This window comes from Pithys albifrons, chromosome 13 (assembly GCF_047495875.1).
Source record: "Pithys albifrons albifrons isolate INPA30051 chromosome 13, PitAlb_v1, whole genome shotgun sequence".
Classification (NCBI taxonomy): domain Eukaryota; kingdom Metazoa; phylum Chordata; class Aves; order Passeriformes; family Thamnophilidae; genus Pithys; species Pithys albifrons.
In genome coordinates, this window is record NC_092470.1 from 12,063,896 (window position 1) to 12,086,962 (window position 23,067).

The 23,067-nt window shown below is 39.1% G+C and overlaps 1 protein-coding gene across 1 annotated transcript; it reads right to left on the reverse strand.

Annotated features, from left to right (window-relative positions):
* Positions 1 to 1,845: 1,845 nt before the first annotated feature.
* BNC1 (basonuclin zinc finger protein 1) lies at positions 1,846 to 22,634 on the reverse strand. Its single transcript, XM_071568588.1, has 5 exons — positions 22,449 to 22,634; positions 10,425 to 10,527; positions 10,023 to 10,258; positions 6,879 to 8,803; positions 1,846 to 4,851 (listed from the first exon to the last, which is right to left on the reverse strand). Exons 1-5 carry the CDS (start codon positions 22,455 to 22,457, stop codon positions 4,170 to 4,172), a joined length of 2,955 nt encoding a protein of 984 aa, XP_071424689.1. The 5' UTR covers positions 22,458 to 22,634; the 3' UTR covers positions 1,846 to 4,169.
* Between the last annotated feature and the right edge of the window lie 433 nt (positions 22,635 to 23,067).

A 23,067-nucleotide genomic window follows, 5' to 3' on the forward strand; every position in this document is an offset into this window, starting at 1 on the left:
TTTCTAAAACACATGTGAGAGCTGCAGGGAGTTCACAGGGAACGGAGCTGACAGGGCTGGAGCTTAACAGGGTGATGTTTCAACAGTACATTTGCAAGTTAGAAATGTCATATAATCCAAGGAGTGCCAAAAGGCACAGGGAGCTGGGGGAGAGGGGGTGAGGGCAAGGGGAAATGAAAAACCAGTCTGCCTCCAGAAACATGCTTGTTGAGGTTACATGGAAATCTCTCTAGCCAGCACTCTGTCGAGAGTTTTCCCAGTTTTCCAAGTCATTCAAAGCTGACTTGATCACACTGTGCATACTTAATCCAACTTCAAACCTTTTCCTTTTATATATTGTCTTGCCCTCCTCTCAAATCCGGAGCACTGGCAGTAAAAGCTGCTCTGAACAAAACCTTTGATCCAACCTTCTCCCTCTTAATGCACTGTTGTCTCCTTCCCAGTTCAGAGTCAAACTCATTTCGGCTTGGAAATGAATGCTCACTTGCAGGCTGAATGGAATCCTTATGGGCTGCATCTCAAACTCCAAAGGTGTTTTTAGTTCAGCTGCTTTTCTTAAATCTATGCTTATTGAAGTTGCTTGTGAACCCTTTTCAAGGAGGACCTGGCACCCTATTTAAAACCCCCTGGACTAAGTCCAAGTAGTTTAGCTGTTTTTGAGGCTTCCCTATTCAATGCAGGGCATCAGACAGGTATTTTCAGAACTTGTTTCTCCACTTTGCTGGATTTTGCTGTGACTAACTTCAGTAAAGGTTCATTAGAAACAGCCTCTGGTTTTGCTGCAGTTCTTTTCAAAGTGCTTAAAAACTGAAGCTATAAAACCAGATCGCTTACACTCCATTCCAAGTAGATTTCTGCAAATACTCCTGGTAAGTACTATGACAACTCATTTTCCAGAGCCATGTAGACTTTCTATCACAATTATTCAAAATACCTGTGTTCTGAGACACTGGATGCTCAAACAGAGTGGCTACCCCGCAGTGTGCATCTGTGCCTTCTCCTTTGGGGTCACAGAAAGATGACAGGGTCTAGTTTTTGAGGCTTTTGTTTTCTAAGGAAGAAAAAAAAAAGATACAAGTAAAAAAATGAAGCAACATACTTGAGTAGCAAGGGTGGGAACATCCAGGGCCAGTTCAAATCTCACACAAAGATTTGAGCCCAACTGCACATACTCACAGACCACAGATGTAAACATCTCTGGAACTAAGTCTCAGTCATAGGGAGCTGCTTCAGCTTTCCAGACCAACTCTGAAAAGCTCCAAAAATAATGGTACTTCTATTCTGAAGTTACTTCCTTCAACATCTGTGGTGAATATGTGATACTGGCTGCTATAAGTATCACACATATTTAAAACTAACAGGAGATGTCAAGGCTTGGTCCAACCACATTGTGGTCATTAGGAGGAGGGAGCTACACAAATGCTTCATGAGATACATATGCTGTTCTGGGGGTGCTAAGGCTTACTCTGCTCTGAGAAATTTGCCATCCTGTTCAGATTTATGAGAAATAACAAAAAAACCCTTTACAAAATATAAAGTGGGCACAAAATATCTATTTTTTAGCACAGTTCTTGGTGATATTTACCTTCTGTTTAGCTGATGGCATCTAAACTTATCTCTACCCTTGCCTACTGCACAAAAGAAAAAAAAGTTATCTGGCAACATTTATTACATTATTTCTAACGGCTCATTAAAAAAAGACACTTCCTTATTACAGAATATGAACAGTTGTCAAAACAGTGCTCTCTACAGATGGAGTGTGTTTTCAGAGTTTTTTTTTAAATAAAAGTTAAGAATAGTAGTATTTTCAATCACAAAAGCCTACTTTTCTGAATCAACCAGAGGCATTATTATTTGTTTTTATTAACACATACAAAATTATTAGGGTATACAAACGTGTTTCCTTTTTTTGACACAGTGAAAACTAAATAAATGGGCATTACAGCATTAGTTTACATCACATTTTGATTCAAAAAAACACAGTTTGTGATTAAACAAATAAGTTTATATATATATATTTAAGAAAAAGCTTGAAATAGCTGGATAACAAATAATTGATTTATACTATCAAAAGGCTGGGAGCAATTGTGTCTCCTGTGGTTGTGCCCTTAGCTTGCACACTGTGACCTCCACTGATATGAGTTTCTATTAAAAAAACAAAGAGAACAACAACAAAAAACCTCAACAAAACGAACACCACCCAACTCCCCCCCAAATACCCCAAACACCAACTCCCCCCAAAACACAAAACCTCAAAGCAATGGCACAACTTTCCGCAGGATAGTAACTTTTCCTGACAGCTTCAAGCACAAAAGAATTATTTTAAATATCACATAAACCTACAGTAAATTAAAAAAATAGAAGATTACTTTACACAATGCATGGAAACCATTTCTAGTGAGCACAAACATTTACAACTGTGTCAGGATTTTTCCTTGCATAACCCAAACTCACACACAAACCAGTTTTCAAAAGAATTAGTGAAATATTCAGTCCACTTTGTTTCTTTTATACAACATGAAATGGTTACAATACCATAGTATTTTTTTTAGAATAAGTTAAACATCAACACATATGGCAATAGCATTGTTCTATTCTTTCTACATATATCCCAAATTTCAGTCTATTTTTATTCAGTCACAAAATAAAGACTTAAGATCCAGTTATACTGGAAAACTAGACTAGTTCTAGAAACAACAAATACTGTAAGCACTTTGGTATAATATGTACAGATTGTGCTGTCAGTGTCATGCTTGCATACTGGAATTGATCAACAGATTTCCAATGGTGAATTAAAGTAAAAAACGTACTGTAAGACTTGCCTTTTTATTTCTTTTCCTCTTTGGAAATGATTCACTCAAAGAAGACACATCACAAGCACACACACAGCATTTGTATGATGTGACTACAAATTAAATATTAAAGTATTTTTTAAATACAATGCAAGGCCAGTCTTCTTAAGTGCATAGAATGTAATGCAGAATACTGTTAGTTACAGGGGCAAGAACAAAGATATGAAACATTTTAACAGATATTGAACAATGTTCTTATTAAAAGGAGGTGTGAATAGGCATTCTTCTATTGTTAAAAAGATCAACATGTTTTATCCCCCACTGGTAAGAGAAACACTAAATGCTGAATCATGAAACATATCTACTGCATCCATTTTATCTCTTTCTTTCAAAGGCTTAGAATTGCACCTTCAGACTGTTAAAGCAGTTTGGATATTTGGTTATGGGCTTTTCCCTCCTCCTTTTTTCCCCCATTTTTTTCTTTTCTTTTCTTTTTTTTTCCAATTTATAACAAAAGCTTTTCCCTTCCTGAAAGTGGAACTCAAAAAGTGCATTTTAAATTAAAGGGTCTAATTTCCACACCCCTCCTCTCTATTTTATGGATGCATTTGTTGTGGCTTAGAAATTTTAGCTCAACCTATTAATTCTTTCTATCACTATAATTTATTAGAATGTCTCAGATTTATTCAGGCAATCCTGCCCTCCTCTTGCAAAACAAATAGTATTAAATTCTAAGAAATCCAAAATACTGCAATTTCTATTCAAGGGAAATGCAACAAGAGTAAAGACTGCACAATTTTCAGAAGATTTGGACTGTATGCAAAGTTGTCCCAAATTTTTCTCTATTTTCTCTTTTGGATTTTGGGATATAGTAACCTGCAAATATGTTCCACTAATACTGCAAGTGAGCTTCAGACTAAGGTCTCAGGAACAAAATAGTAGACCCAAAACTCTCAAACCAATCAGAGGAAACTCACCCCAATTGTTACCCTTTTCTTACATAGCATAACAACTCATTTAACATATAAACACAAGGGATGATGGTTCTAACTTGAAGCTCCTATTTTTGGCAAATAATACTTCACAGGTATCAGAAATACTTTAGTTAATGTCTCCATATTTCTCCCATTTCTAAGATGTCTTCTTTTCCTTACAGAAGTTTTAGCTATTCAACATCAACCCAAACAATTGCACAAAAACTACAGCACCAAACTTTTGGTAACTGAGACTGCTGGAGAGCACACACAGGAGAAAAGAATTTGACTGTGGTTGTTGAACGGGCGAGAAGTCAAATGAGTTTCAATAAAACAAATGTTAACACATTCCTTAATTGAAATGATTAATTCTTAGCAGAAATAAATTAAGATCAGTCTGATCTTACTCTAAACTAGTTGGTGACCCAGCCAGACTTTTGTGCAGATTGGGGTTTTGACTGTGCCTGTTCCGACTGCGAACAGATGAAAACATTGTGTTGCAACCTGGGACTTTGCATTTGTGGAGCTGGCGGAGATGCACAGTTTTGTAATGAGCCCTGAAAGTTCCTTTATTACTGTATGTTTTTTGACATATATGACAAGTTATTGGCAAACTGGAAGGTAAATTTGTAAAGTTTTGATTAGCTTTCTCAATTAAAGTAGAGTCTTGGTAGAGTTCATCATTAGGCATTAGGCTGGGTCCTTCACAGCTTTCATCACTATCATCCAAGGCCATGGTGCACGTTTCACTTCCTCCATCAGAATCCCAAGAAGAATGAGCACTGCTCTCAGATTTAATGCTGGAAGTAGTGCTTAGATCCAGAACAGCTCCATCATTTAATGGATCGTATCCATAACTCTCAGAACAGGGTTCTCTAATTTTGCTCATTGGAAAAACGTAGCTGCCTGTTCTGTTCATTCCTTTGAAGATTACAGAAGTATGTCCAACATGTTGTTTTAAAGAGACATCTTGGCAAAACTCCTTAGCCATGTCTTTCAAGAGGTATGTTGCATTGAAATGGTTGTTGAATTCCAGTGTATCTTTAGTCAGAAGCTTATGATGAAGATTTAGGTTTGAACTATGTCTAGAAGAACAAAGACAAGCTTAGCAAGAAAGTGTTTTGCCTCACTTAACAGCTGTTTCAAAATGACCATTAACAAAGAAAAAAATCAGTATTTAGTAGCATGCATGAACTGTATACTTCTAATCTGACCAACTGCCACACTGGGAGTGCACATGGACAATTTACACATGTGACTGGGTTTCTGAACTTGCTCACACGGGGATGTATCAATTAACTCCACAGAAATCAGTGTTTCAGATTCTCTCCTGCATTGTGGACAGCTGTCTGCTCTGCTAGATCTAGTGCTGGGCCTAAAAGCGTTGGGGGACAGACTAAAAACCTGCAAACTGAACTGAGATCAGAGAATGGGCTGAGAGGGATAAGAAACAAGATTCTTTTGCAATGGACAAAGCAGGAAAGGAGTGACACCTGAGTCTGCAAAACTGTTGATGATCTCAAGTACCACAACCATGTGCCAGGATGCAGCTGTACCATCAGTACACAGCTTTTCCTTGAAAAAAGGTATACTGAATTATATGCAATTTGCCACGTTCAAACGGGCATCCCTGGATTCAAAATCACCCAAACATACAAAATCACTACTTCCCATTGAATACTATCAATCAGCTCCTGGGAACTGCCAGGCTCTGTCTAGAAGATTGTAAGACTGGCAAAATATTTGTTTTTCCTCTTGTCATCATGGTTTAATCAAAACCATGAAAAGTTCCAAAAGGCACAGAAATATTTCGCACTTGCAGTCACAGTACATTAAAGTCTAGAAACTTCTGCAAAGTTGTTCCAAACAACTATTGTTGTGTACAAAGCTTGTGAACTTTCTTCTGAGTTAACTTTGCCTTTTTTTCCCCTTAAATAAACCATCCTCCAAAAGCACCTATGTTAAAGCCTATCTGAATATATTGGTGTGGGAAGGAATTTGTGGCATGTGGATGCAAATCTTACTGCTGGCTTTCTTTCCTGTGGCCCATATCGCAATTACAGGGAGAGGAATTCACATCTGGGAAGATGCAGGCAGCAGACCAGGGAATGAAGCCCTGCCAGCAGCAGATCAATCTGTGCATCTCAGATGCAGCGGCCAGTCCTCAGAGACCGGCCCATCCTCTCTCTGGACTGCATCAGCTGGCTCCAGCACTCCTAGCAGATTACAGACAATCTAAACCTTGTGTCACTCCGAACTACTATCCAGGCGTGCTTCTTGCAGCCAAAAGTTGCTTTAACACTCTTACAGAGACTTGGAAAACTTACAACACTTTGTTGTACTTGAATAGGTTTGGTACCTATCACTGACGGATTCAGATACACAACTGCTGGTGAACAACAGAACTTCAGTTCTTGTTTCTCAGCCTACATGCAGAAGGCTGAAATAAAATGAATGCAACACAGTACATGCTGCTCACAGGACACTGAATCAAGGCTGTGATATAGTTTAGGAATTAGTATGTAACCTCACAGAGAAGCACTAATGATGTGGACACACACCAGACAGTGTTAGATGCAGACTACCACTGCATAATGCTACTTTTATACTGACAAAAGACTAATCTTGCTTTTCTTATGGACTTCTTCTCACCAGGCTGTTGCAAATCCTTGAGCACAAGCAAGGACCAGGGCAAGTGAAGATACCCTGAATTGATCTCATTGCTTTTCCATTAAAGAACATTGTATGCATTAAAATATACATGAAAGTACATATTAAACATGTAAGTCCACACATGCATCTACTGGAAAATTGCTGAATTCATACCCTTGTGGCTTTCTTTTTATGTTCTAAAGTATTCTTTCAACTATTGCAGTCTTTATCAGTTATGAAATTTCCATGGCTTTATTTAATACCTTGTAGTCTAGTGGAAAGGAAATGTTTCTTTCAATGAATTTTCATTTCATGAATGTTCTGATAAGCTATCATACCTGTTATACGAGGATACACAGAAAATATTTGCAGGCTCCATTCCTCAAACACTCATTTTAATTTCAAGTTAGGCTCCATTGTGATGGTAAAATAAATACAATTTTGTTTATAATTTTCTTACCTGTCTCGACTTCTACGAGAAGGGAAAGCAGCATTACAGCCCTCAACTGTGCAAATATGCATTTCTTTGAGATGTACATTTTTAAAATGCATTTTTACACTGTAAGGGTTTTTAAAAGTCTTCTTACAGATGTCACAATGAAAGCGGCTTTCTTCCTTCTGAATCCCTAGTGCATGTTGACTGACATGATCCATATCTTTAGAGTCTTCAAAACAAGGAATGGCAGCACCCCTGTTTGACAAAGTGCTGAAAAAGCCCCCGGTCAGCAAGTGGTGTTGCAATTCAGGGCAGTCATTTTTAGGAATCCTGTGCTTTGACTGCTCTTTAATATACATGGGGGGTTCAGTCATTGGTTTTATAACATCATTGTGGTGCTGTTTTGGATCTTCATATATAATCTCATGGGAAACTATTTTTAATGGTTGGTTTTCTTCTGGTTTAGCCTCTTTCTCACACTGTTGCAATTCATTCTCAGAGATATCCTCGATGTATTTGTTATTTGCCGCAAAGACAGATTCAAAATAATTTGGGCCCTCTACCCCAGAGAGAGATTTCCATGAATTACCTGAATGGGGGTGCTTTTCCACCCTGTCGGTCACTCGCTTCTCTATCTTATGCTCACAGGTCTCAAGCTCTCCATCGCTTACCACTTGCAGACGTGTGTCATCTTCAGAACTGGCAACATCACTACTTTCGTTGGGTGTCTCAACAGCTTCTTTCTCTATCTTGATCGGCATGCTCGATTTTCGAGACTTCTTCTTGGGGAGCACGTCAAATGGCAATTCATTTGAAACAAGCTGCTCTGGTATTGAGGAAGAAACAAGGGGCAGAGAAGGAAGAGTACCTGGAGTGTTAGCAAGCTCAGCTGGTGTGACTGGACTACGGTAAAAAGGAAGAACAGGCTGTACTGTCTTCAGGTTTGGAAAGAGAACACCATTATGCCCAATACTGGAAAATCCAGCCTGACCTTTTGAATCTGTACAAGAGCTGGCATAGCTGGATATAGTTCTGCTATCCGGAGTTAAAATTGTAAATTCTGTCCTTTTACTGTCTCCAGGTCCAGCAATGGTCAAACTATTTCTCAGATCTTTATCCCTGTTATTTCTATTCATTGGCATATGAAGTCTGGGGTTTGGATTTGCACTGTGACGATTTCGGCTGCGCAAAGAGCTAAATACCATATTGCAGCCCTCAATGGTGCATTTGTGCTTTATCTTCAGATGAACAGCATTGTAATGTATTTTCAAAGTACCTTTGTCATAAAACGTCTTTTCACATGCAGTGCAGAAAACACGCCCTTTCCTTGGCCCAGCACCATTTTTTTCAACGGATTTAATTTTGTTTTCTGGAGATAGTGCTGCCATTTCAAGCTTTGCTGCTGTATTATGTGAACTGGATTCACTTAAAAGGGCATCATCTTCTGTTTTAGTGACATCCAGACCATTTATGCTCCTCTCATTTTCAACTTGAAATGGTGCAGAACTAGAAGTTAAGAAGCTGCTTTCAGAAAATGGTATCTGAAGATCTTGTTTGGTTTCATTGCCATGGTCTTGACCTTGCTCAATCAAATGTCTTTCTGGTGGTGAACCTATCAAGGGTGGAGGCACTGGACTGAAAAACTGAAATGGCAGCATGAAAGCCATGTTATTGACAAGGTTCTCAAAGGGATGAATGTTGGTGGGACTCATTTTGTCCAAGGAAGTAGAAAAATTAGGACTGTGTGGATTGCAGCTCTCAATGAATGCCCTAATATCCAAATTGGCAGTAGGTGGTGGTATTATAATTGATTGCCCTTCTTTCTCTTGAATTGCCATTAACTCTACAATGGACTTAGTTTCTCCAAAGCGAAGAAACTGCTGCAAAGTAGCCAGTTCTTCTTCAGTGGTCATTATGCTCCAGTGATCCAGAACCTTTCCTGAAGCGTCCTAAAACCAAAAATACATTTAAATGAATCACATATCAATTAAGGCAAATGAAAAATGCCTCTCCTCAAATCTCTCATTTTTTCAGGGACTAAAATTTCATCTCTAGAGAAATGATAAAAACATTCCATCTAATGAGATTAATGCCAATTCTGTGCTAATTTCTTCCAAATTTTACCACATGGGTGATACTGTTTCTTTCTGAACTGACAGTAATACCTTCCAATAAACTATTTTTTCCACAAAAATTAAGACACGTTATTTGAACAACAGTTAGTATCCTGTAAGTACAGACAGCAGAGATGGAGCAATCAGACCAAGATTTAGCTCCTCTTTTAAGTCAAGTATTCTTTCATTGCAAGTTTAATAATCTTCCAAGCAACTAAGATCAGAGAACAAATGAACCTGTATTGATCTATTGCCAGCGTTCACAGAGCACAACTGTAATTACACTAGTGTTGGAGTTCTTTCAAACTCTAGCTATGCCTAACTTTTCCCAATAACTACAATAAATATTTTATCACAGAACATGTATTTGATGGCCTACTGAGATTTTTCACAGTGCATGTAAGAGTTGCTAAGATGATGAAGAATGTAACATTATAAATTTTTCATGTGGTAGAGGTTCAAGGTAATTGATTCCATATTTTTAATCCTAACACTAAAAAGCAAGATTATCAAGACCATTAAATATTGATTCGTGTCATAATGTAAGATCATAATGTTACTCTACATAAAAGGTAACTTCCATAGCAGCAAGGACTAACACCAGTGCAAGCACACGGGCCCAAATACATCCCTGCTGTAGCTCCAGTAAGGTCAGTAGCATTACACCAGAGATGAATATTTTCCCTGGTGTTTAAGATGATGGCAAGTTTATTTCTTGATATATTATTCTGCTGTATGAAAGCAAATTCACTGTTTAAATAATACTGGAGAAAATTCTGAAGCCTTTACTTTGGTACATTCCCAGTAACTTTTTATCTTTGCATACCTTTCTTCACAGATTTGAGCAAGTAGGAAGATTTCAATTAAGTCTGACCAAAAAGAAGAGAGTAATGACCAAAAATCCACCCTTGTCTTTTCTGGTGTTACGCCTGTACAGGTCTATTACTGCCTTTCAGATGTGCCATGCTGTTAACACATTGTAAACCACTGAGAAGATTAAGCTAGAAAAACTACTTAACAATCATATTTATATTAAAAAAGCTCCTCTGAATACCTGTAGCACATATCCACGTATATAATCCTGTAGTGTCCAGTCCAGAGCATGGAGAATCTGTATCACCTCTTCCTGCTTCAGAACACTGAAAAGCCGATCTAGCAGAATTTTAAGGCGCACAGGAATGGCTTGGGTTCCGTATAACATGAGGCTACTGATATCAAAGACAACATTGGATTGAACTATTTCTACTTGGCTTGATGGGTAGAGGTTGGGAATCCTTAATTTGCTCAGGGCTGAAAATAAAAATCACAAAATATAAATAAAACTTGAGTCACATGAGAGAGGTAAAATTTAACGTAACTAATATTGCAGTGGGAGGGTTGAGAGTTGACACAAAAAGCATGTTAGAGTGAGGAGGATCCTAAATGGTTTTCTATAGATTGCAAAAACAAATATTACCATGTGCTACCCATCCATGCCGGCACTGGTCACATTGTCGCTGATTTATTTTCCCAGGTTTGAAACATTGACAACTACAGTTCACGAGAGTGCATCGGATGGCCTGGAGATCAATAAAAAGGATGATATGTGATATATAAGCACCATTTAGAGTGTGCAGATTATACACAGACAGTACACCTATAAAATCCATATGAAGATAGAGTTAATATACCAGCACGTACCTACCAACATGCAGTGTAAGTAATCCAGGCAAAACTGGAGTTATACAAGACTATCTCTGATGAAACAGAATTGGTCACCAGCTGCAACACCAGAATATTACAGAATATATTTAATGATATACACAGCAAAACTTCTGTGGATTTATTTAGGCAGAAGGATCTTTATAACACTTTAAAAGTGCCAGAAATTATGCATTCATCTAAGCTATGATGCTCATGTATGATCACTTTTTCAGGAAGGTTTGAAAAGAAAGATATACTGAGGAAATGTCCCCCTCTCTTGCAGTCTTGCTGGAACTCCATACTGCAATATAGGAAGATGTCATGCCTTACACATGCAGGATCCACATGGAATAGATGTATTCTGGCAACTACACCAGAGCTCCCTAATGCTCCTCAGCAACAAACCTCACCAAAAGGTACCGCAACTCCTCAAAGACTAAACAATCACATTTTGTAAAGGGAAATGCTTGAAAGCAAAATAGAGCACACAGAGAGCAACCAGTCGCACAGTTCAAGTTGTGCATCACTTTACTCTCACCATGGTCATGTATAATGTAAATCAAATTAGTATTCAGATATCCCTAATCAACAAGGTGATGCAAACTTGCTTCCTGGAGTACATGCCTTCTACTGTATGTGCCCATCTGCTGGAGAAGGCAAACAGACATCTTGGAGGTCCCAGTTAAAGCTCTGTAGACCAAAGCATTTTAGGATTCTGCATTGCCTGGTTTTGATACTGAGAACAGTTCCCACATAAACAGAATATTAATTAAGGGAGGCAGAAGAGGACACTACATACATAATCCTACTACAAACAAGCACGTTCACAACATTTGGATGTCTAGTGCTTTATAGTAATGGGTTTAGACTGAGATTTTAAAATCTCAGTATCTGGCTTATCCAGAAGGTGGTTTACATGCAAAACTCCAGACTGCAGTGTTTGGTGCTGAGATTCATCTGTATTTCAGGGATTGGAACAAGTGGAAACAGGGCTGTAGAAATCTCTGAATCACTTTGCCTTTAATCTTTTAAAGGAGACATTGCAAAACACTGAATTCTTGAGAAAAGCTCTATGCTCCCCATAAAGTCGTAAAACACACATCAATACCCTGCACAGTGTGAATTGCTTCACTTTAATGGAGGATGTATTTTCACTTAGATGCTAAAATACTTCCATATAACAATAAAAAACCATACCTTTCTTAAAGAAAGGTTAGAGAGGAAAAAATATGTAGTTGGCTGCTGATTTACTTCTATCACAAGACATCAAACAATAATGCAGTTCAAGCCTTCTACTTCTGTTCATACACAATATTCTGTAACTTGTGTGGACACAACACTTTCCACAGGCGACCCTGCTAGGTTTGGTGAGCTACAGTGCACTCCATAAATGCAACTTCTGCACTTCCTTCAGACAAATTACAAAGGAGTGCTTCCTTTTTCTGCAAGAAGTAACACAAATATGCACAATGAAAAAAGCTGTCATGATGATAAGTTAATTGAGATTTCAAAATTTTTGTCATTCCTTTTCTTCTGGACATGTTCCACAAACCACTGACCTTTAAAACTATTTTTTCTACTTAATTTTTGTACATACATAAGAAAGGTATGTCACACCAAATTTTGCAGTTTTGTGTAAGAGCTTGTATATGGTAATGTATTTATTTTGCTTTCGCATGTATGTGTAGAAGACTGCACATCCAAAAACCACAACAAGTAAAAGGAGGATATTTTGTTTTACATACATGAAAGTGGCTGTTAAAAAGGGAGTAGAGTTCCCTTCTATTTTAAATATTGAACTGATCCCCTCTAAAGTCAATACATTATTGCTTCTGAAAACTAGTCTTACACATAGTTAGCTTGCACATTGCTAACATATCAAAGGTGTACCCTCAAATCAGGGATCTGTCACTGACTTAAAAAATTACTTGAAAGAATCCCTAAAAGAAACAAGTGTGATTTTCAGGTTTGTAGCATTTCCCTTCATTTGCGCCTGTCATAGTCTGTCTTCTAAAACTTTTCTAGCAACATTTGGTTTAATATAGTCACAGCAAATGTAGAACATGGCAAAATTAACTTCTAAAATAATGAGTCACAATTTTAAATTGTCACTCACTGTACAACTTAAAAAAGTATTTGTAAAAGATGCACTTTGATTATCTCCAAAATTCACTTATATCAGACTTTAATGAAGAGAAATGTAGCAAAACTTCATGACAATAATACCCTTGCCTTTGGCCTGTTAATCCTCAATACGCCTATTCTAAGGTACTGTAATTACATCAAGTCTTTTAATAAGCTTTATTTTCCCAACAAGTGGAATGTACACACAATTTTATCCTACAGAACAAAGGACAACTTTCTGGATTGCATACATGTAAAGCCTGAAAATTGTAATTAAAGGATTGGAAAAGGTAGATGGAAATTAAAGTGGAATTTTTTAAAGTACAAGCCTTTTGTTCACATCATTCTTTAGTTTCATTCTCCAGAAATACAAGGTAGAAGTCTAAAAAAGTAAGTCTTACGCTGTCATCAAGGATCTTGTTACTGCTTTCCAGTCACACTCTCCTCCACAAATGGATCTTTCCAAATCCATTTTCAGCTACACTTCTTTAATTTTTTTTTTAAAAATAGAGCTGAAAATTCTGATCAAAATTTTCTGTGGTTTTACCAGTGTGACTGTGGGAATGAATCCTGGACTTTTAAAGACAAATGATTCCTCATTACAAGAGACACAGACCAACCACTGAACTGGCCACCGTAAAACATCCAGCTACTACTAATCACTGAATCTTAACCTCTCCTGCCCGAAAGCCACTCCTGCTCACAGCTTTGTTCGCAGGTATTGATGCGGCTTCGATTATGCTTCAAAAGTTACGGAGCGTTTCTTTGCAACCCACTCCCAGCCCTCACAGCTAAAGAAAAGCCCAAGCTAGTGGGACACACTCATTCTGATTCTGGGGACATAACCAGACTTCATTTCCTAAAGCAAGTTTGACACCATCCATGCACTCCCGAAGCCTTTTGGGACCTGAGCTCACTTGCAGCACACAGCAACAGGTTCAGGAAAACGCAGCAAGAGAAGGGCAGTGTAAGTGTATCAGATCTCATTCAGTGTTAAGTGGGTTCTAGTTTAACAGCACTTTGGCTCGGGAAATAAATTAAAAAGTAAGCAAATATTGAAGTCCCTATCAGGACTGAGGTAGAGATCTTTGCTCATGCTGGAAAGCTGGTCTGGCTCTGTGCACGCAGTGACACCTGCAAGTGCAGACACCAGAAAAATAGAAGAGCAAGTCCCAGGTTACCCTGGTGGTATTTATCCTCAGAAATGCACAGATCAGCATTTTGGCATTTCCTGGATCTAAGAAAAAACCTTGTCTTTTTAGCATAAGGTTGCTCCCCACTTTGGAAACTCCTGCCTTTCCTCCCCCCCCAGCTACTGCCATCACCTGAAGAGCTCAAGAGCTTCCCTGCTCTGCTATGAGGATTACCAACAAAATGGCGTAGTTGATGCCAGGTTACAGGAACAAATTTTGCAGGCAGGGCTTAGAAATTCCTATCAGTTTAAAATGCAAGTTTGAAGCTTGAAGAAGAAATAGGAGTTACTTAAAACAAGTATATGAGAGAAACAGTCATTACATGAGCTATAACAGATACTGCTTTCCATGGTCTCTATTGAGAGCTTCTTGCAACAGCCACATCTCCTATGGCCATCACACCATTTCCCAGAAAAGGGAATCCCACTGAACAAATCTAACCCACCATGATACACACTCTGGTGAGCACAAATCCCATGGGAAAAACTGGGACATGTCCCATTTCTGCAAAATAAGACTTTCAGTGGCTCCACAGTAAGGATGCTTATGGAAGAAGAGGCAGGATTTATAGCAGGGGAAGAAATAAAATTAAACATGGGACATAGGTCTGGTTATTTGGAAATATTTTCTGGCTTTCCCCTTTTGAAAGATTTGCAAGGGAAGTCAAGCGCTGGATCTCTCTCCCACCTCTTAAATTAAAAGTACAGGCCACAACTGACTCAGAGTCCAAATCCAAATCTGTGTGCATCTTTTAGTAAAGAGAACAGTAACTATAAGTGTGTGTCAAGTTGTCTTTCTATCAATTTTTCCTTCCTGTTTTTACTGTTATCCACCAGGTTTCTTGTGTTTGCAAAGTTCAAGTAAGTCTTCCTTTTTCATCACTGAGTTACCTTTGATTACTTCTGTATTTAAATCCTTTGCACAGTCTCTGAAAGCAGAGACAAATTAAAACCCTCTTATCTTAAGCATCTCTGTCAATACCACACTTTTCCACATCATACAATGAGCAAAGCTTTGCTTTGTCCATTGTTTGTCAGGCAACTTTTGCCACTTTCCCTAGGGACATATTCTGCTGATAACTGTCTGTCAGTTTTGTCATGATTTAAAACAAGTTCTCATTTTACATTTTGTCCATCTTATTTTCACTGTATCACAACACAGCTGTGCTTACCCATACCAGACTAATATTTGGCTTTTTCTCCATCCCATATGTATTTGTATCCCCCCATCCACTCTGTAGTACATATTTAGCCCTCGTGTCTATCCTTCCTGAAGACAGACTTCAGTTTTACATACACTGTTTAGCTCCCTATAGTTTACTGAAACTAAAATATATTTCAGCATATGCGAAGTACAATCACAAAAAGTGCTGGGCTGCTCTGGATGGTGCAGGTACTTTATGTAGACATAGCCCAACAATTTGGCCTAAAATGCACATTAGTATTATATCTGCCAATTAAGCACCTTATACTTCTAATTGTTCCTTGAAAGTTTCCATGTATTCCACATTTAATAAGGCTCTGAATCCCATCTGCCTGTAGAGACCATTAGGAGGGCCCTTGCAGCATCTTCAAGGAAAGGCTCTGGGCCATTTTCTTCTTCCTGACATGCTCACTTCAAAGAGGTAACAGGATGCCTGGAGGATGGACAGAATATGGAACCCCTTTGCTGCCTGTGGGGAGGACACACAGGGAATGGGGAAAAGGGAGCAATTGTGCACTAAAACACACCCACGTGCACAGGTCTGACAGCAAGGTCCCTTTGAGAGTTACTCTGCACCAAGACTTGGCCCGTGCTACAACTTGCACATGTTCTGCTCAGGATTGTGGTGGTTACTTCTGCCACGTGTTTAAGGTCCTGCTGTGTTCCCCAGGACCACAGCACACACCCCCTGCCTGCCTTTCACAGCCTGAGCCCCTGAAACAAAGGGCTTTCCATTCCAGTACATTTCTGCCTACTCCAGTATATTTGGTTGTTGCAAGTTCTGCTGTTTCTATAATAAAGTTTAAAAATACTTAAGACTAAAATAAACAATTACATAAAATTATTAAAACAAGAAAAATGCCCTTCTGAGATTTCTAATTATACTGGACTGAATTTCACACATTATTTCCACAGTCTTATCTCAAAAAACCTGTTTCTTACAAAGTAAAAGCTGCTAATACAGTTATTTAATAAATGTCACTAACAACAAACAACTTTCATGAGAAGCAAACAATCCTTACAGCTTGTTGTATCCAGAAAACAGTCTGATATCTTCAGTATTTTGAACTGTTAATTAAATAAAGTCAAGTTGTACTTGGATGAGACAGACTGAAGAGCACCCACCTAATTGCTCCAGCCTTGTCCATTCAGACAGACATGTTTAACATGCTGGCCTAAGCTGATTCATTTGACAAACTGCCTACTAGTAAAATAATTTAGCAAAATTTTTTTCTCTCCTCCTGCTTAGGAGACAGATGGGGAAGGTGGGCCACAACTTGCTTCTTACAGTGCCACTAAACACAATGTTACACTCACAGATCAGTCCCTAAGCTGACGATGACTCCTTGGTGACTGGGCTGGTTTTCATTCACACCAACCACCTACACTACCAAGCTCAGGAGCTACAAAAACCTTTGAAAAGCACAGACAAAAAGCTTTTGCTCCAGAGGCCAAACACGGATTTAAGAATTGAACTTAACACCTATTGTACTGAAAATTTTGGCCAGTGCTGATACCACTCAACTCCCACTTACCTCTTCTCTGTGGGGGAATTATGTTATGATTTCTCTCCTAAAAGAACGCATAGGCCACAAGTGGAATACATTTTCTAGATTAGACCATGGAACACAACCCATTAATTATCTGGCTCCTTATGTATATATTCATCCTGTTTATTTGGGGTCAGATACCAAAACTTGACCTCCTTTTAAACAGCCACAGCCTGAGAATACACGGGAACAGAGTATTTACAACGCAAATCCTGCAGCAAAGCTGCATCAGCCCATCACCCTCTCCCTCAGCGGTCCTGAACAGAGCCAGTCTCAGCCTAGAATTTGACCGAATCTCTCTCTTGTGGGTGCAGCGGAGCACCTTGAGCTGAAATGCTAAACTATCCTTGTAATAATTGACTAAAACATCTCAAAAACATACAAAAAAGTGGGGGAAGTGAAGAAACTCAGTAAGGAAGTACTACCTTCATAGGATAGCCCCAATCTTGCTTATGGATTTACAAGGCAGTTCGGGCTGGCTACTGAGTTACGGACCAGGAGTCCGCGTGTCGCCACTTCGCTAAGGTTTTCTAACTGAGAAGAGTCCTAAGAGCGAGGAGCTGAGGCGGGGACAAGCACTGAGCACAGCCCCTCCGGCCCGGGGGCACCGCACCGAGCACAGCCCCTCCGGCCCGGGGGCACCGCACCGAGCACAGCCCCTCCGGCCCGGGGGCACCGCACCGAGCACAGCCCCTCCGGCCCGGGGGCACCGCACCGTGCACAGCCCCTCCGGCCCGGGGGCACCGCACCGAGCACAGCCCCTCCGGCCCGGGGGCACCGCACCGAGCACAGCCCCTCCGGCCCGGGGGCACCGCACCGAGCACAGCCCCTCCGGCCCGGGGGCAGTGCGGGGAGGTGCGGGCTCCGGCCCAGGGCGCTGCGGGCCCCAGCTCGGGCGGTGCGGGCCCCGCGCAGCTCCGGCGGCACAGGCAGGAACTCGGGGCAGGCTCGGGCACTGCACAGGGAGCGAGCACAAGGAGCCCATCTACAAGGCCAAACTTTAATCACAGCATAACTTGTGGGATGAAAATCACTCCTCATGCATGTCACTTACCCTAAAGGGCCCCTTAGGGCAGCTCTTGTTAATGGCACTGTCAAAATAATTATAAAGAGAGAAGAATGTGCATGTGTGTGTGAGCACAACACACTCAGGCCGCTACTCTTTAAACAAAAAGTACTGGACAGCAAACCTTAACTTTGCCATTCAGCAACACACTTGTAGATAGACTGGCTGATGCTGTAATTAATCTCAGTTGTTAACAACAGGTGAGTGCTGACAGACAGTTTGGTCCACCCCGGGGACTGTATTTAGAGCCTCTTCTACCGTTTGGTTTGAAAATTAAAAGAAGAAATACAAATTGAGAAAGGAAAAAGAACACATTCTCATTATCTTATGGTTGCTATTTACTTTTGATTCTAGAACTGACTGTGATGCTCCAGTTCCCACAGCATACCTGCCCTAGCCGGCATGGGTCAAACATTTTATTGGTACTAAACAGAGTCTATCACAAGATATTAAAGTAACTTCCCTTTTTAATAAATTTACAGGAAAAATCATTCTTATTAATGGATTTAAAAAATGAGCAAAAGATTGCAGCTTACTGATGAGAAAAACTGGTCAGGTTTAGGGCTAAAGTCACTGGACAGAAATGGCTTGAAACTTCTTATGATAAAGCACTAGCTGGTATTTAATTTAACAAATACATTGTGCACATACTACTTGTCTCTGCTGACATGCTAAATAAATGCTGAAACTACAGACCTAGCCATGAACTGCGTCACAAATCACAGAATCAGCCGAGTTGGGAGTTTAGTCAAATCTTTAACTCCAAGCCCCATGTTAACAAGAAATAAGTGTTATTAACACAAATGCTCAAATACCAGAGAAATGAGGAATATTAGTATAAATCAACCACAGGACTTTTAAAATATGTCTTTAACTATTTTTACCTAGTTTATAAAATGTTGTATGTGTGCAATGTGGGTGAGTTAATGTTTCAAAGACAATTCTAAATTTTCCAGCTCTTCACACTGCTGTTTAAGTCTCAAAGCCATAAAATATGCATGCTTAAATCTCTTCCTTTTTGCTGTTACAGAGCAAAGACAAAAAGAATAAAAGTAACAGCGCTCTGAAATATTTAGTGTTACACAATTCCATTTAATGCAATTTCATAAATTTTAAACACAAACAGTATTTGTACACATACATGATACTATCTGTGGTACTCTAGTTATGCAATATTTTACACAACAGTGTAGCTCCATTGGTAATTTCACAATTTAAAACTCAGTATCCCTTTTTACTGAACACAGGTGAGGAAATTTTTAACTGGCTTTCAGACATCAGCTACTGTCAAACAAAAAAAATACCGATTTCTCACAGATAATCCCCTATATTTGAAATATGAAGTAAAACATTTGCATTTTTTTTCTTTTTTTCTGTTTGTTTAAAGAAGCCATTCTACCATGGTTTTAAAGTGTGGAATGAAAATGTCATTGTTCTTTACTGTAAAATGACTGAAGTCTGTTAAAAACTGCCAATTTTCCTTATTCCCTCAATAACGTTTTTTCTGAGTCTGAATATTGAAATTTCAGTCCCTAAGCAGATTTTTTAAAATGGCCACTAGCAACAAAATAATAAGAAATAAAACCTTAATTTAAAAAAGTGATGACACTTGTTGTAAAACTTCAACTGTAGCATCTCCTAGGTCAAAACCTGCTGGCTGCCAGTACACAGGAATTCTGAGAGTTCCTGCACCACTGAAGCCAGAAGGGGCAGGAGATGACCCAGAGGGCAAACCCCGTTCTTCTTCCTTTCATTTGATTGATATTTTGCTGGAAGAATGAATTCAGGATCCATACCAAAACTTTAGCTCAAATCTGCATGAAAAATGTTTACCTAAATGCCTAATCATACAAAAAGTGCTTTTAAAACATGTGTATATAACAAAAGCTGTAATCGAAGATAAAATAAGAACATTTCTGTTCTTATCAGAGGTATATTTAATATTATCGTAATGAAGGCTTTATTACTGCAAACCAAACAAAGCACTGGCTTGTTGGATTAGCAATGGAGGGACATGCTCAATGTGTATGAACAGGTCTTTGAACTGTGTCAGGAACAGACAGGGAAGCTGGAAGTCAAGACATTTGGTATCAAAAGGCCAGGCCTTGCTGCAGCCTCAGGAGTCAGAAGTTCATCTTGGCTAAAGTACGGCCTGTGAAGAGGCCAAACATTTGTAATAATTTTATCCTATTTCTGTGAAGATTCAGCTCTCCCACAGGTTTGGATATGCTTGCAGTTGCCATTATTTTTAGGGTTCTGAATAGGTTCAGTATTCAAAAAAACCCCAGAACAATTACTTAAAAAGAAATCAAGCAAGCAAAAGTCCATATGTATTAGGTATATAAAAAAAGTATTTTCCATAGCATTAGTTACTTTTTTGCATGTTCACTTACTGTTAGAAGTCTGATTAAGCTGCAAACTTCTCAAAACTCTAGTATTTCATTCAAACAGAATTGCACAAGTATACTGGTTACAAGGAAAACCTATCAGCAATATACACAGAATGGTAAATAATTTAACTGAATATACAGTATGTGCTTCAAAAACCCGTATTTTCCCTCTTTCTGTAAAAGAAGCAATTAGAAAGGTATTCTTCAATGTATATTGTTCTAATCACTGGTACAAGGCAAACCAACACTGTTGTTAGTACTTAAAATAATGTTAGCCCCCCCTTTGCCCCATGACCTGGAGTGGAGTGAGACTCCCCACCTCCCACTCCTCCAGCACTGAGAGCTGAGCCACAATTCCAGTGTTTTAAAATCAAAAGTACAGAAACAGAGTCTTGTCTAACATAACACTTGCATATTTTACAGCAAACTGAACTATATTTTCCAAAAGGATGTTAAAAATAGAAGCATATGATCTTTTCCCACCCAGAATTGTATCCTTACAATTAAAGACTATTAGCTGGCATCCCTTTTAACCGTCAAACTCAGACAGTGGCAGTTCTATAGCCACAAAGAGAAGCAGTAAATGAGAAGAACATGTTGCTACACTGCATTTGAGAAAGTTTGGCTCCAAGCTATGCACTGATTAATATCAGATCTCCTTCTTTACTTGCCTCTTGACAATCTTGTCACATCTGGCTGACAAATCCTTACAAGCTTATCCAAACCAAGGCAGCCCAGATCATGCTCCGGGAGTAGCTTGAAGGAAGCGGCAACACCAGCCATGCACTGATGTGCCATCATGAAACTAATGAAGCTGACTTCACTTGCAGACTGCAGGAACACGAAGAAACACAACATGCCCCAAGGTTTTGCAACATAACGCAGAGTTAGCTCACCAAAGATAAGACAATCAGCTCCCGAGGTTCAAGAAGCCAAGTAGTTACACGAATTACAAAAAATTATATAAAAATTGCTTGAATGACAATCTCAACTAAACGAGCACAGTAAAATCCAACTTTAGATGAGATGTGAAATTTGACTGTTAAATGCCTTTCAAACAATGGTTTGTTTTAAATTAAACCAAAACTATTTTATTTTCTCTCTCCCCCCTCCTCAAAATATCAGAATGTTGCCTGGCTCCCAGGTTATTAAACCTGAAAAACATTTAAAAAAATAAAAAAAAGGAAGACAGAAAAAAAATGAAAAGAAAGGAAGGGGGGGAAATACTGTCAGTTTTTATCCATAGGATTTTACAGAAGGATAAACCACAGCCTGTGTATATCAGTAGTCCTCCCCTGGGTTACTGATCTGCCCTCTCCTCATTTTTAAAGCAAGAATTTGTTACACAGAGGACTGGAAGTATTTGACCAATTAATAAACCAGAAAGTAAATGCTGTATCTTAAACACATCTAACAAAACCTCATTATGTATGAGCTGACAATTAAACCATGTTTGTTTTTCTATGTGATGAAAAAAAATCAAAATAAATTAAATAAGAAGTTAAATGCACAAAAATACAAGACACTTAATTAGCTCAATGTATTTAAAAATCCCATACCCCCCCACACACACATTCGTACTTGCCCCCCCCCCCCCCCCCCCTCCCCGCCCCAAAATACAAACAGACTGATCCTAAGAAAAGAATTACTGGCCTTATTTTCTGGATGCTAAATAGTCAACAATAAATAGTATATAAAGGTCATACGTTAGATTCCACTTTAGTGGTAATTTCTAAAGAACTTCATAGTGAAATTACATTGTTGTGTGCTCTTCAGTGCATTTGTACGTCATGATAATGATAATGTATCTGCTTAAAGCACTTGACTCAGAGCACATCTGAGTCACAAATCACGGATTTTATTGCTATTAATGTATGTTGAGGAATCGTACAATTAAACATTGTCAAGTATTTATGATTTACATGCTCCTACTTCAATTGGAAAACAATTACATAAGTGATGGCTCTGCTTATTATAATCAGCCTGCAATTCTGCATTACTTACTGTAGAACAGAAAGTCATACAGTTGTTTACAGTGCACAGCAGAAAGAAAAACTGGATTTTTTACAGAAACTAGTTTTTCACTTTCCCAGTATCTTTTTGTAATTAAGAAATGGAGACTCCAGCTCCCTACAGCTCTCATCTCCATTGTTCATTACCCAAAACAACATCATTGCAAGATTTTTTTATATCTCCACAGTGCATAGCCACAAGTAAAAGTTGCACAGTAAAAACATACATTCATATAGAACTGCAAAGAACTTTCCTTACCTCAGACATTCTTACTGTGCTTATGTTTCCAGAGCTATAAAACAGTTTCCCATTCCCTCAGTGAGTTGTACAAAGAAGTACTGGAAACACTCCTGCCTGTACAAGTACTAAGGCAGAACCATCACACGCCTCTTTACTCTTGTCTGACTCTGAGCACCTCAAGGTCTGATGTATGCTCAGGCTGTGCACAGGGGAGTGAAATAAGATCCTCCCCCTTGGTGTTCTCCAGACCTACAGTACGAAGTTGTGTCTGCCTCTCACCTCTGCAGCCAGCTCTCACCTCGCTGCCCCGCAGTGCTGAGCTCCAGCGCGCTCCTCCAGTCGCAGGGCAGTCCCCTCACAGCTGGCTGGAAGAGGGCATGACACTCATCTTTCACAGAGATTTGATCAAAAGGAGTCACGGAGGCTTGAGGCGCTCCTAATGCAGTGCGAGGAGATTCTACCTCTGCTCTGGCAGCCTAAGTAATGCATTAAATCAATGCAGCTGACCTAAGGCCTATTACAGGTTTTTTTTTTCTTCTCAGAGTGTACAACTATCTGCAAATAAGCTCTGAGGTACCTACAAGTAAAATTACTTATTTTTAGTGTCAAAGTGTTGTTTTTCAAATCGCAGCTGCTG